At 34.8% G+C, this 15,835-nt stretch overlaps 1 protein-coding gene across 2 annotated transcripts in view; it reads left to right on the forward strand.

Moving 5' to 3' along the window:
- The first annotated feature begins 1,028 nt into the window (after nucleotides 1-1,028).
- Nucleotides 1,029-15,835, forward strand: part of anapc4 (anaphase promoting complex subunit 4) — a 50,622-nt gene continuing 35,815 nt past the window's right edge. Inside the window, exons 1-11 of one of the 2 annotated variants that reach the window (XM_061888831.1) lie at nucleotides 1,029-1,239; nucleotides 4,319-4,437; nucleotides 7,179-7,284; nucleotides 7,355-7,487; nucleotides 7,563-7,637; nucleotides 7,724-7,750; nucleotides 7,819-7,863; nucleotides 7,928-8,012; nucleotides 11,560-11,667; nucleotides 15,283-15,453; nucleotides 15,535-15,599. In XM_061888831.1, the coding sequence (XP_061744815.1) occupies nucleotides 4,330-4,437; nucleotides 7,179-7,284; nucleotides 7,355-7,487; nucleotides 7,563-7,637; nucleotides 7,724-7,750; nucleotides 7,819-7,863; nucleotides 7,928-8,012; nucleotides 11,560-11,667; nucleotides 15,283-15,453; nucleotides 15,535-15,599 (923 nt within the window). In that variant the 5' untranslated portion in view covers nucleotides 1,029-1,239; nucleotides 4,319-4,329. The remainder of the gene's footprint in view (nucleotides 1,240-4,318; nucleotides 4,438-7,178; nucleotides 7,285-7,354; nucleotides 7,488-7,562; nucleotides 7,638-7,723; nucleotides 7,751-7,818; nucleotides 7,864-7,927; nucleotides 8,013-11,559; nucleotides 11,668-15,282; nucleotides 15,454-15,534; nucleotides 15,600-15,835) is intronic. The other variant, XM_061888832.1, reaches the window with a different exon arrangement.

Genomic DNA, 15,835 nt, shown 5'->3' on the forward strand with positions numbered 1-15,835 from the left:
GTCAACATTTATTATTTTAATTTTTTTTCAATTATCAACCATTGCCAATCAATGGATCACGTGATGCTTTCTGTTAGATTATTATTACAATAATACCGTTTTCTCTTATAGTTTATTATTACAGTTTTACCTTTTTTTCTTATAGATTATCATTCCAGTATTACATTTTTCTCTTATAGATTATTATTACAGTATTACCTTTTTCTTTTATAGATAATTATTGCAATATTACCTTGTTCTCTTATAGATTATTATTACAGTATTAGCGTTTTCTCTTATAGATTATCATTCCAATATTACATTTTTCTCTTTTAGGTTAATATTACAGTATTACCTTTTTCTTTCGTAGATTATTATGAGAGTATTATCTTTTTCTCTTATAGATTATTATTACAGCATTACATTTTATTTCTTATAGATTGTTTTTACAGTATTACCATTTTCCTCTTATAGATTATTATTATTACTATATTGCCTTTTTTCTCCTATAGACTATTATTACAGTATTATATTTGTGTTTTTTTATAGATTATTATTACCGTATTACCCTTTTTCTCTTATAGACTATTATTACAGTATTATCTTTTTGTTTTATAGATTATTATTACAATATCATCTTTTTGTCATATTGGTTTTTACTACAGTATTACCTTTGTCTATTTATTGATTATTATTACAGTATTGCCTTTTTCTTTTATATATTATCATTACAGTATTACCTTTTTCTTTTACATATTATTACATAGCAATACCTGCGTTATTTTTCCTATAAGTTATTATTACAGCACTACCCTTTTATTTTATATTCATTATATACCTGTTTATTTGATAAATTATTATTACAGCAACACCTGCGTTCTCTTGCTCATTAAAAATCGTATAATTATAAATATTAATATTGTTATTATTATTATTATTACCCCAAAAGGGACAAGCGGTAGCTAATGGATGGATGGATTATTATAAAAGCTTGCCAAATAGAACCATACCCGCCATTTTAAACTCGGATAGAGTTTGTCCCTCCGACTTGCCGTAGCTTCGTTGTGATTGGTTGTGACGGAACAAAATGGCGCCAGCCGTGTACTAGCAAAACCGAGTAGTTTGTTGGCTGAAATTTTGTTGATTTTCTTTATTGTTGTGAAGCTGCAGAGCAACAACATTAGTAGTCTCCTCTACCTGATTTATGTAAGGAACACCAGCCTGGATTATTCTCTCTGCAACGCGACGTTCGGGGAGAAGGTAAGTAAACATCGTAAACATAATAACTTCATGTTGTGTAGTCGACTAAATCATCTCATAACTTTTGTACTAGTTATATTATATGTTCTCTATTTGTAATAATATTCTGTCTTCTGTATTAGTAGTAATATTATATATTCTCTATTAGTTATAATCTTATATCTTCTCTATTATCCATCCATCATCTTCCGCTTATCCGAGGTCGGGTCGCGGGGGCAACAGCCTAAGCAGGGAAACCCAGACTTCCCTCTCCCCAGCCACTTCGTCGAGCTCTTCTCTATTAGTAATCATCTAATATGTTCTGTATTAGTAATAATATTGTATCTTCTGTATTAGTAATAATATATCTTCTGAATTAGTTATAATATTATATGTTCTGTCCATCCATCCATCCATTTTCTACCGCTTATTCCCTTTCGGGGTCGCGGGGGGCGCTGGCGCCTATCTCAGCTACAATCGGGCGGAAGGCGGGGTACACCCTGGACAAGTCGCCACCTCATCGCAGGGCCAAGACAGATAGACAGACAACACTCACACTCACATTCACACACTAGGGCCAATTTAGTGTTGCCAATCAACCTATCCCCAGGTGCATGTCTTTGGAGGTGGGAGGGGCCTATCCCCAGGTGCATGTCTTTAGAAGTGGGAGGAAGCCGGAGTACCCGGAGGGAACCCACGCATTCACGGGGAGAACATGCAAACTCCACACAGAAAGATCCCTAGCCTGGATTTGAACCCAGGACTGCAGGACCTTCGTATTGTGAGGCAGACGCCCTAACCCCTCTGCCACCGTGAAGCCCTTATATGTTCTGTATTAGTAATAATATCATATCCATCCATCCGATTTTTAGCGCTTATTCCCTTATGGGTCGCGGGGGGGCGTTGGTGCCTATCTCAGCTACAATCCGGCGGAAGGACAAGTCGCCACCTCATCGCAGGGCATAATCTAATATGTTCTGTATTAGTAATAATATTATATCTTCTGTATTGGTTATAATCTTATATATTCTTTATTAATTGTACTCATATATTCTGTATTAGTTTTAATCTTATATGTTCTGTATTAGTAATAATATTATATCTTCTGTATTGGTTATAATCTTATATATTCTTTATTCATTGTAATCTTATCTATTCTGTATTAGTTTTAATCTGATATGTTCTGTAATAGTTAATTATTGTATCTTCTGTATTACTTATAATGTAATAGGTTCTGTATTAGTAATAATATGATATGTTCTGTATTTGTAATAATATCATATGTTCTGTATTTGTAATAATATTATATTTTCTATATTTGTAGTAATATATGTTCTGTATTAGTACTGATCTAATATGGTCTGTATTAATAATAATCTAATAGTCTGAATTAGTACTGATCTAACATCGTCTGTATTAGTAATGATCTAATGGTCTGTTTTAGGAATGATCTAAAGGTCTGTATTAGGAATGATCTAATATCAATCAATCAATCAATGTTTACTTATATAGCCCTAAATTACGAGTGTCTCAAAGGGCTGCAAATGGTCTGTATTAGTCATTCTCTAATGGTCTGTATTAGTACTGATCTAATATGGTCTATATTAGTAATGATCTATTGGTCTATATTTGTAATGATCTATTGGTCTGTATTAGAAATGAGCTAATGGTCTGCATTAGTAACGATCTAATGGTCTTTATTAGTACTGATCTAATGGTCTGTATTAGTATCTGTAATGATCTAATGGTCTGTATTAGTACTGATCTAATATGATCTGTAATAGTATTGATTTAAATGGTCTGTATTAGTACTGATCTAATGGTCTGTATTAGTAACGATCTAATGGTCTGTATTAGTACTGATCTAATGGTCTGTATTAGTACTGATCTAATGGTCTGTATTAGTACTGCTCTAATGGTCTGTATTAGTAATGATTTACTGGTCTGTATTAGTACTGATCTAATATGATCTGTAATAGTATTGATTTAAATGGTCTGTATTAGTACTGCTCAAAAGGTCTGTATTAGTACTGCTCTAATGGTCTGTATTAGTACTGATCTAATGGTCTGTATTAGCACTGATCTAATGGTCTGTATTAGTAACGATCTAATGGTCTGTATTAGTACTGATCTAATGGTCTGTATTAGTAATGATCTAATGGTCTGTATTAGTACTGATCTAATGGTCTGTATTAGTAATGATCTAATGGTCTGTATTAGTACTGCTCTAATGGTCTGTAGTAGTAATGATTTACTTGTCTGTATTAGTACTGATCTAATATGAACTGTAATAGTATTGATTTAAATGGTCTGTATTAGTACTGATCTAATGGTCTGTATTAGTACTGATCTAATGGTCTGTATTAGTACTGATCTAATGGTCTGTATTAGTAACGATCTAATGGTCTGTATTAGTACTGATCTAATGGTCTGTATTAGTAATGATCTAATGGTCCGTATTAGTACTGATCTAATGGTCTGTATTAGTAATGATCTAATGGTCTGTATTAGTACTGCTCTAATGGTCTGTAGTAGTAATGATTTACTTGTCTGTATTAGTACTGATCTAATATGATCTGTAATAGTATTGATTTAAATGGTCTGTATTAGTACTGCTCTAATGGTCTGTATTAGTACTGCTCTAATGGTCTGTAATAGTAATTATCTAATGGTCTGTATTAGTAATGATCTGATGGTCTGTATTAGTAATTATCTAATGGTCTGTATTTGTTAAATTAAAGTTAAAGTACCAATGATAGTCACACACACACTAGGTGTGGTGAAATGTGTCCTCTGCATTTGACCCATCCCCTTGTTCACCCCCTGGGAGGTGAGGGGAGCATTGAGCAGCAGCAGTGTCCGCGCCCGGGAATCATTTTGGTGATTTAACCCCCAATTCCAACCCTTGATGCTGGGTGCCAACCACGGAGGTTTTATAGTATTTTTATAGTCTCTGGTATGGGTCGGCCGGGGTTTGAACTCACGATCTACCGATCTCAGGGCGGACACTTTAACCACTAAGCCACTTAGTATGTGTATGGTACTGTATGTAAGGTTGTAGTAATGAGATGATCAAGTTTCAACAAAGTTGTTTTTTTAGCAGCACGAAAGATGCCAGCCTTCCATCAAGTAGGAGAGAAGCAGCTTCCTAACACCGTCTTGTTCATGGCATGGTCGCCCAGGAGAGACCTGATTGCTCTGGCCAGCACCACCGGGGAGGTACACTACATTCAACCATGCAATCTATTCCGTCTACAGATGTGTAATTTTATTAGAGTCTATAAATCTTCTTATGTTTCATTAGTTGGTCTTTATATTCATGTTTTATTAGTCTGTCTTAATATTTATGTTTTATTAGTCTGTGTTAATATTCATGTTTATTAGTCTGCCTTAATATGCATGTGTTTTATTAGTCTGTCTTAATTAATCCATCCATCCATCCATTTTCTACCGCTTATTCCCTTTTGGGATCGCGGGGGGCGCTGGCGCCTATCTCAGCTACAATCGGGCGGAAGGCAGGGTACACCCTGGACAAGTCGCCACCTCATCGCAGGGCCAACACAGATAGACAGACAACATTCACACTCACATTCACACACTAGGGACCATTTAGTGTTGCCAATCAATCTATCCCATATGTTTTATTCGTCTGTCTTAAGATTCCTGTTTTATTAGCCGTCTTAATATTCATGTTTTATTAGTCTGTCTTAATATTGATATGTTTATTAGTCTGTCTTGATATTCATGTTTTATTAGCCGTCTTAATATTCATGTTTTATTATTCTGTCTTAAAATTCATGTTTTATTAGTCTGTCCTTATATTCATGTATTATTAGTCCGTCTTAATATTCATGTTTTATTAGTCTGTGTTAATATTCATGTTTATTAGTCTGTCTTAATATGCATGTGTTTTATTAGTCTGTCTTAATTAATATTCATATGTTTTATTAGTCCGTCTTAATATTCATGTTCTATTAGCCGTCTTAATATTCATGTTTTATTAGTCCGTCTTAATATTCATGTTTTATTATTCTGTCTTAATATTCATGTTTTATTAGTCTGTCCTTATATTCATGTATTATTAGTCTGTCTTAATACTCATGTTTATTAGTCTGTCTTAATATTCATGTTTATTAGTCTGTCTTAATTAATATTCGTATGTTTTATTAGTCCGTCTTAATATTCATGTTTTATTAGCCGTCTTAATATTCATGTTTTATTAGTCTGTCTTAATATTCATGTTTTATTAGTCTGTCTTAATATTCATGTTTTATTATTCTGTCTTAATATTCATGTTGTATTAGTCTGTCCTTATATTCATGTATTATTAGTCTGTCTTAATATTCATGTTTATTAGTCTTTCTTAATATTCATGTTTATTAGTCTGTCTTAATTAATATTCGTATGTTTTATTAGTCCGTCTTAATATTCATGTTTTATTAGTCTGTCTTAATATTCATGTTTTATTATTCTGTCTTAATATTCATGTTTTATTAGTCTGTCTTAATATTTCATGTTTTATTATTCGGTCTTAATATTCATGTTTATTAGTCTGTCTTAATATGCATGTGTTTTATTAGTCTGTCTTAATTAATATTCGTATGTTTTATTAGTCGGTCTTAATATTCATGTTTTATTAGCTGTCTTAATATTCATGTTTTATTAGTCCGTCTTAATATTCATGTTTTATTAGTCCGTCTTAATATTCATGTTTATTAGTCTGTCTTAATATTCATGTTTTATTAGTCAGTCTCAATATTCATATGTTGTATTAGTCTGTCTTGATATTCATGATTGCTTTTGCTGATTCTGTCTAAATATTTATATGTTTTATTAGTCTGTCTTAATATACATATATTTTATTAGTTTGTCTCAACATTTATGTTTTATCAGTTTGTGTCAATATTCATGTTTTATTAGTCTATCTTAATATACATGTGATTCATTAGTTTGTCTTAAAATTCACGTTTTGTTAGTCTGTCTCAAAATTAACGTATTATTTGTCTGTCTTAATAATGTTTTATACATCTTTCTTTTATATTTATGTTTTATTAGTCTGTCTAAATATGCATGTGTTATTAGTCCGTCTTAATATTCATGTTTTATTAGTCTGTCTTAATATTGATATGTTTATTAGTCTGTCTTGATATTCATGTTTTATTAGTCCGTCTTAATATTCATGTTTTATTAGTCTGTCTTAATATTCATGTTTATTAGTCTGTCTTAATATTCATGTTTATTAGTTTGTCTTAATATGCATGTTTTATGTTGGATTTGGTTGTCTTTTTATTTCCTAGTCAGATTTTAGAACAGCTAAAGTGTAGCCTTTTACATAGACCTTGAATTTGGAATCTGTGAATGAAGACATAACAATCTGTTATCTCAACTGTCCAAGGTAGGGAGGAGAAGAAGAGGGGCGGGTGAGAGTGAGTGAGGAGGGAGAAACTGCCATTTTAGGATTAGATCAATTTAGACTGAGCTTTGAAATGTTGTATATAGATTGATCTCCCAAGGCGCTTTGGTAATAAAATAGAAAAATGAGCAACCTCTGTCTCTGATTGATTTGAAACCAACTTATGTGTCATCAAACAATCTGGGGGCGTTGACCGAAGGAAGAACAGGTCCAAAAACGCAACAATTTGGGGGCTCGTCCGGGATGACACGCTGAAAATTGGACTGCTCTTGCAAACTTACGGACAGACTCAGTTGGCCAACATCAAGGTAATCAGTGCCTTTTTCTAAAATCTGCATTAGGAGTCTGTCCAAAAGTCTGCCCAAATTGTTGCGTTTTTAACTTTTATTAGTCTGTCCTTATATTTATGTTTTATTAGTCTGCCTAAATATGTATGTTTTATTAGTTTGTCTTAATATTCATATGTTTTATTAGTCTGTTTAAATATTCATATGCTAAATGAGCCTGCCAGAATCTTTAATGTTTTCTGACTCCTCCCTGTCCGTAGCTTCTGCTACATCGCTTGGTGAACTTCCAGCGGGTGTGGAGCCTGGCGCCCAGCGAGCACATCGGCAAGGAGATCAGCGCACTGGCCTGGAGACCCGACGGCAAAAGTCAGTCTTGCTAGAGCTCCTGTTGCCAGCTCTTCTCACCGAATCGTTCCCTTTCTTCCTGAACGCTCAGTTTTGGCCTTCAGCTTGGGCGATACAAAACAGGTGGTTCTGTGCGGTGTGGAGAAAGCGGAGGTTCTCCACGTGTTCCTCATGCAGGAGCCGGTCAGCTGCATGTGCTGGATGGAGGTGACAGGGGAGAGCAGGTAGGCTGCTTTATATATTCTTGTGCCTCCAGGGTAGTTAGCATGAATGTTGTTGTCGTCCTCGATGTGCTCCAGTGCCCTGGGCTCCTTTTGTCAGTCAGAAGATGAATCCAAGCTGTTCCTCCCCAAACTAGCATCGCTGCCCAAAAGGTAAGTGGAACACGTCAGATGACCAAAATCATCCGCCTGGGTGACCTGCTGCTGTCATGTTTCATTTCATACCTCTTGCTGTTTAGCTACAGCACAACATCCATGCTCTTTAGGTAAGACCACCTTAGCATCTCCTCCCCAGTGTCCTGGAGATACTGACTCTTGTTTATTTCTGCTGCAGCGAGGAAAAGTCTGACAAGATCATGAACCTGCTGGGAGAAGTCAGGTAACTTGTCTCTATTTATTAAGCAGTTGACTCGTTATTTGCAAAGTATTTTCTTTCTGTGCAGGCTGAACATACTTGCCCTTGGAGGAGAGGCAGGAAACGTGGAGCTTTACGCCTACGGCATGTACAAGATTGCATCCTTAGCCGCTGTAAGACACTTGATACGGATGACTTTTATACAGAATATACTTATATGGATGATTATTATACAGAATATACTTATATTGATGACTTTTATACAGAATATACTGATATGGATGATTATTATACAGAATATACTTATATGGATGACTTTTATACAGAATATACCGATATGGATGATTATTATACAGAATATACTCATGTGGATGACTTTTATACAGAATATACTTATATTGATGACTTTTATACAGAATATACTGATATGGATGAAAATTATACAGAATATACTGATATGGATGACTTTTATACAGAATATACTGATATGGATGATTATTATACAGAATATACTTATATGGATGACTTTTATACAGAATATACTGATATGGATGATTATTATACAGAATATACTGATATGGATGACTTTTATACAGAATATACTGATATGGATGCATTGTATACCAAATATAGTGTAGATAATCAGGTTTTAGACACTTGTCCTAGATTTCAGTTACAGATACTTTCACTGTGCAGTGGTGAATATTATACAGGATATTTTTTTGTAGTTTTGTATACACCTGTCCGAGTATAATAATTAGTAGCTTTGTTCCCACCTGTCCAAGTATATTACTTAGTAGTTTTGTACACACTTGTCGTAGTATAATAATGAGTAGTTTTGTACACATGTGTCCTAGTATATTAATTAGTAGTTTTGTACACACCTGTCCTAGTATAGTGATTAGTAGGTTTGTACACATCTGTCCTAGTATATTATACAAATAATATACTATATTATAATATTATATTATATTATATATATATATATATTATATATTATATAATAAATATATATATATATATATATATATATATTATATGTATAAAAGTCATATATTATAATATAATATATTAGTAGTGTTGTGCACACCTATCCTAGTATATTAATATTCTGGTGCACACCTGTCCTAGTATATTAATATTCTGGTACACACCTTTCCTAGTGTACTAATTAGTAGTTTTGTACACACCTGTTGTAGTATATTAATTAGCAGATTTTGTACACACCTGTCCTAGACTTCAGTTAGATACTTTCACTGTGCAGAGATGATTATTATACAGTATATTAATTAATAGATTTTTACACACCTGTCCTAGTATATCAATTAGTAGCTTTGTTCACACCTGTCCTAGTATAAATTTTAGCAATTTTCTACACACCTGTCCTAGTATATCATTTGTAGTTTTGTACACACCTGTCCTAGTATATTATTCAGCAGATCTTGTACACGCCTGTCCTTGTATATTAATTAGCAGTTTTTGTACACACCTGTCCTAGACTTCAGTTAGATACTTTCCCTGTGCAGTGATGACTATTATACAGTATACTAATTAGTAGATTTGTACACAACTGTCCTATTATAATAATTAGTAGTTTTGTACATACCTGTCCTAGTATATTAATATTCTGGTACACACCTTTCCTAGTATACTAATTAGTAGTTTTGTACACACCTGTTGTAGTATATTAATTAGCAGATTTTGTACACACCTGTCCTAGAGTTCAGTTAGATACTTTCACTGTGCAGAGATGATTATTATACAGTATATTAATTAATAGATTTTTACACACTTGTCCTAGTATATCAATTAGTAGCTTTGTTCACACCTGTCCTAGTATAATATTTAGCAGTTTTCTACACACCTGTCCTAGTATAATATTTAGCAGTTTTCTACACACCTGTCCCAGTATATCATTTGTAGTTTTGTACACACCTGTCCTAGTATATTATTCAGCAGATCTTGTACACACCTGTCCTTGTATATTAATTAGCAGTTTTTGTACACACCTGTCCTAGACTTCAGTTAGATACTTTACCTATGCAGTGGTGACTATTATACAGTATATTAATTTGTAGATTTGTACACAACTGTCCTATTATAATAATTAGTAGTGTTGTACACACCTGTCCTAGTATATTAACACCTGTCCTAGTATATTAATATTCTGGTACACACCTTTCCTAGTGTACTAATTAGTAGTTTTGTACACACCTGTTGTAGTATATTAATTAGCAGATTTTGTACACACCTGTCCTAGACTTCAGTTAGATACTTTCACTGTGCAGAGATGATTATTATACAGTATATTAATTAATAGATTTTTACACACTTGTCCTAGTATATCAATTAGTAGCTTTGTTCACACCTGTCCTAGTATAATATTTAGCAATTTTCTACACACCTGTCCTAGTATATCATTTGTAGTTTTGTACACACCTGTCCTAGTATATTATTCAGCAGATCTTGTACACACCTGTCCTTGTATATTAATTAGCAGTTTTTGTACACACCTGTCCTAGACTTCAGTTAGATACTTTCCCTGTGCAGTGATGGCTATTATACAGTATACTAATTAGTAGATTTGTACACAACTGTCCTATTATAATAATTAGTAGTTTTGTACACACCTGTCCTAGTATAAATTAGTTGAATTGTACACACCTGTGCTAGTATATTAATGAGTAGCTTTGTACATATTAATTAGCAGATTTTGTACACACCTGTCCTAGACATCCTTTAGATACTTTCACTGTGCAGCGATGACTATTATACAGGATATTAATTAGTAGATTTGTACACACCTGTCCTAGTATATCAATTAGTAGCTTTGTTCACACCTGTCCTAGTATAATATTTAGCAATTTCACACCTGTCCTAGTATAATATTTAGCAATATTCTACACACCTGTCCTAGTATATCATTTGTAGTTTTGTACACACCTGTCCTAGTATATTATTCAGCAGATCTTGTACACACCTGTCCTTGTATATTAATTAGCAGTTTTTGTACACACCTGTCCTAGACTTCAGTTAGATACTTTCCCTGTGCAGTGATGACTATTATACAGTATACTAATTAGTAGATTTGTACACAACTGTCCTATTATAATAATTAGTAGTTTTGTACACACCTGTCCTAGTATAAATTAGTAGAATTGTACACACCTGTCCTAGTATATTAATGAGTAGCTTTGTACACCCCTGTCTTAGTATATTAATTAGCAGATTTTGTACACACCTGTCCTAGACCTCCGTTAGATGCTTTCACTGTGCGGCGATGACTATTATACAGGATATTAATTAGTAGATTTGTACACACCTGTCCTAGTATATCAATTAGTACCTTTGTTCAAACCGGTCCTAGTATAATATTTAGTAGTTTTGTACATACCTGTCCTAGTATAATAATCAGCAATTTTCTACACACCTGTCCTAGTATATCGTTTGTAGTTTTGTACACACCTGTCTTAGTATATTAATTAGTAGATTTGTACACACCTGTCCTAGTATATTAATTAGCAGGATTGTTCACACCTGTCCTAGTATATTAATTAGCAGGATTGTACACACCTGTCTTACTATATTAATTAGCAGGATTGTACACACCTGTCTTACTATATTAATTAGCAGGATTGTACACACCTGTCCTTCTATATGAATTAGTATTTTTGTACACACCTGTCCGAGACGTCCGTTACAGATACTTTATTTCTGCAGGTTGCAGGACGTTGTCGCAGCATCAGTCTGGCCAGCGACCTCAAGTCTCTGGTGGTCATCACTGAGGTGAGGTCGGCTGAGGACCATCCAGAGATCTCCTTTGTTCAGGTAAGAAGATTGCAAGTCAGGGCTGCACAATTAATAATCAATATTATTTTGAAATGAGGCTTGTCATTGTTGATGAGGTCGGGTCCAACATTAGTGTGTCACATGTCAGCTGGAAGGAAATGGTCCAATAATAATGAGGGGTGGAGCAATACATGGATTTAAAATTCAACTACTTTGATATTTTTGTCTTCAGGAAGATTGTCATGGAGCCAACATGGTTTTAGAAGGAAATACATTGCTTTTATCGGTATTAAAAAAAGGGAAAACATTGGACTTGAGAACGGCAAACTTTATATGAACTGTTAAGGATTAGGACGCTAAACGTTACTCAAGTCTGTCTGCCTGACGCCATTGGTCATCAAAACAAAAATGGCAGATACCTCCAATTGATTTATATTGTGTTGTGGCTTTATATTATTGTGTGGCGACTTTATATTGTTGTGTGGTGGGTTTACACTATTGTGTGGTGGCTTTACACCAGGGGTGCCCATTACGTCGATGGCGAGCTACCAGTCGACCGCGGGGGGTGTGTCAGTCGATCTCCAGCCAGGCTTTTAAAAAAAATAGACCTAAAAATGAGTGATCATCAATCTTCACCAAGACGTCACTTAAATGACATTCACGGTACCGGAGGGTCTTGTGAGATGACGCTGGCTGCTGCAAGATCATTATTATGAAAATATGACCGAGAGGAAGGCCAGAAACACTTTTTATTTCAACAGACTCTCGCGCCGTACCTTCCGTCAAAACTCTAAAGGCCGACTGCACATTTCCTATCTTCACAATAAAAGCCCTGCTTCATGCTGCCTGCGCTAACTAAATACAGAGTCTCGGAAAACTGGCGTGCACAAGCGATCCCTCAGAAAGCTGGCGTGCACATCACTTGTGCACGCCAGCTTTCCGAGACTCTTATTTTGTTAGCGCAGGCAGCATGAAGCAGGGCTTTTATTGTGAAGATAGGAAATGTGCAGTTGGCCTTTAGAGTTTTGACGGAAGGGACGGCGCGAGAGTCTGTTGAAATAAAAAGTGTTTCTGGCCTTCCTCTCTGTCATTTTTTCCTAATAATGAACTGGCAGCAGCCAGCGTCATCTCACAAGACCCTCGGGTGCCGTGAATGTCAATCAAGCAAGCTACGGAATTTGCCGCCAATGTTTTTCTTGTAAAGTGTATGGAAGCTGGATGAATTAGATGCCAAAAACCGACCACTTTCATGTGGTATTGTACAGAAAAGACAACTTTTTTTCTCCTCCATTTGAAAATGTGGGCGTTATCATCATTACTGTCTGATTCCAATCAATGCAAGTCATCAGAATCAGGTAATACAGCAACTTATATTCTTGTCTTTGTGAAAGAAAGACATCTATATGTGTTACACATGCTTGTATTATCATTAAACACATTTAACTTGTTTACAAAAATGTCTCTTTCATAAATAAATAAATATAAATGATATATATAAATGAGGTAGATCCCCTCGAGTTGGTCAATTGAAAAGTAGCTCGCCTGCAGAAAAAGTGTGAGCACCCCTGCTTTACAGTATTGTGTTGTGGCTTTGTATAGTTGTGTGGCGGTCTTATATTGTTGTGTGGTGGCTTTATATAGTTGTGTTGTTGCTTTACACTGTTGTGTGGCGACTTTATATGGTTTTGTGGTGGACTTACACTATTGTGTGGTGGCTTTACACCAGGAGTCACCAACCTTTTTGAAACCAAGAGCTACTTCTTGGGTACTGATTAACGCGAAGGGCTACCAGTTTGATACACACTTAAATTAATTGCCAGAAATAGCCAATTTGCTCAATTTACCTTTACTCTATGTTATTATTAATAATTAATGATATTTATCTTTGTGGAAACACTGATCATCTTAATGATTTCTCACAATAAATATATATTTTTGATGACATGTTTTAAATAGGTTAAAATCCAATCTGCACTTTGTTAGAATATATAACAAATTGGACCAAGCTATATTTCTAACAAAGACAAATAATTATTTATTCTAGATTTTCCAGAACAAAAATTTTGAAAGAAATTCAAAAGACTTTGAAATAAGATTCAAATCTTTTTCTACAGATTTTGTAGATTTGCCAGAATATTTTTTTGAATTTTAATCATAATAAGTTTGAAGAAATATTTCACAAATATTCTTCGTCGAAAGAACAGAAGCTAAAATTAAGAATTAAATTAAAATCTGTTTATTATTCTTTGCAATAAAAAAATACATTTACTTGTACATTGATTTAAATTGTCAGGAAAGAAGAGGAAGGAACTTAAAAGGTAAAAAGGTATGTGTTTAAAAATCCTAAAATAATTTTTAAGGTTGTATTTTTTCCCCTAAAATTGTCTTTCTGAAAGTATAAGAAGCGAAGTAAAAAAATAAATAAATAAATACATTTATTTAAACAAGTGAAGACCAAGTCTTTAAAATATTTTCTTGGATTTTCAAATTCTATTTGAGTTTTGTCTCTCGTTGAATTAAAAATGTTGAGCAAAGCGAGACCAGCTTGCTAGTAAATAAATACAATTTAAAAAAATAGAGGCAGCTCACTGGTAAGTGCTGCTATTTGAGCTATTTTTAGAACAGGCCAGCGGGAGACTCATCTGGTCCTTACGGGCTACCTGGTGCCTGCGGGCACCGCGTTGGTGACCCCTGCTTTACACTATTGTGTGGCAACTTTATATTGTTGTGTGGTGGGCTTACACTATTGTGTGGTAGCTTTACACTATCGTGTGGTGGCTTTACACTATTGTGTTGTGGCTTTATATTGTGTGGCGGATTTATATTTTTGTGTTGTGGCTTTATATTGTTGTGTTGTGGTTTTACACTATTGTTGTGGCTTTATATTTTTGTGTGGCGGATTTATATTTTTGTGTGACGGCCTTATATTGTGTGGTGGCCTTACATTGTTGTGGTGTGGCTTTACACTATTGTGTTGAGGCTTTACACTATTGTGTTGTGGCTTTATATTGTGTGGTCGGATTTATATTTTTGTGTTGTGGCTTTATATTGTTGTGTGGTGGGCTTACACTATTGTGTGGTAGCTTTACACTATCGTGTGGTGGCTTTACACTATTGTGTTGTGGCTTTATATTGTGTGGCGGATTTATATTTTTGTGTTGTGGCTTTACATTGTTGTGTTGTGGTTTTACACTATTGTTGTGGCTTTATATTGTTGTGTGGCGGATTTATATTTTTGTGTGACGGCCTTATATTGTGTGGTGGCCTTACATTGTTGTGGTGTGGCTTTACACTATTGTGTTGAGGCTTTACACTATTGTGTTGTGGCTTTATATTGTGTGGTCGGATTTATATTTTTGTGTTGTGGCTTTACATTGTTGTGTTGTGGTTTTACACTATTGTTGTGGCTTTATACTGTTGTGTGGCGGATCTATATTTTTGTGTGACGGCCTTATATTGTGTGGTGGCTTTACATTGTTGTGTTGAGGCTTTACACTATTGTGTTGGGGCTTTATATTGTTGTGTTGGAGCTTTATATTGTTGTGTTTAAGCTTTACACAGTTTTGTAGTGGCTCTTTATTGTGCTTGATTTGATATGCGACGCAGACTCATTTTTGAATGACTGGTACGGCGATTAAAACGTGATGGTTGCAGCTGGACACGGGCCTGCTGTCCGACTGCCTGCCCGAGCTCACCAGGATGGCGCGCAAGTTCACCCACATCTCCACCCTGATGCAGTACCTGCACCTGTCGCTCACGTGCATGTGTGAAGCGTGGGAGGAGATCCTCATGCAGATGGACCTCAGGCTCACCAAGTTTGTGCAGGTGGATCACTGACTCACTCGCTCGCTCACTGGCTGGCGCTGATACTTGGGAGATCATCAGCACTTCTTCTTTTGTGTGCAGGAGAAGAACACCAGCACTCAGGTGCAAGACGAGTTTCTGGAGCTGCTTCTGTGGGGACAGTCCAGGTGAGACACACTTCAATCCAATCCACTTTATTTATGTAGCACATTTAAACAACAATAACGTTTCCAAAGTGCTGCACAGCTATGTTAAAAACAATATTATGCTCCACCAATGACTGAATAAAACAAAAAATGAATAAAAATACAAACAATATAAAAACAAATATGATTAAAAACTATTTTAAAGGGTAAAATCAATTAAAACAGTAAAATAAAAATCAAAGTGTATAAAAAACACA

This window comes from Nerophis ophidion, linkage group LG26, assembly GCF_033978795.1.
Source record: "Nerophis ophidion isolate RoL-2023_Sa linkage group LG26, RoL_Noph_v1.0, whole genome shotgun sequence".
NCBI classification, from domain to species: domain Eukaryota; kingdom Metazoa; phylum Chordata; class Actinopteri; order Syngnathiformes; family Syngnathidae; genus Nerophis; species Nerophis ophidion.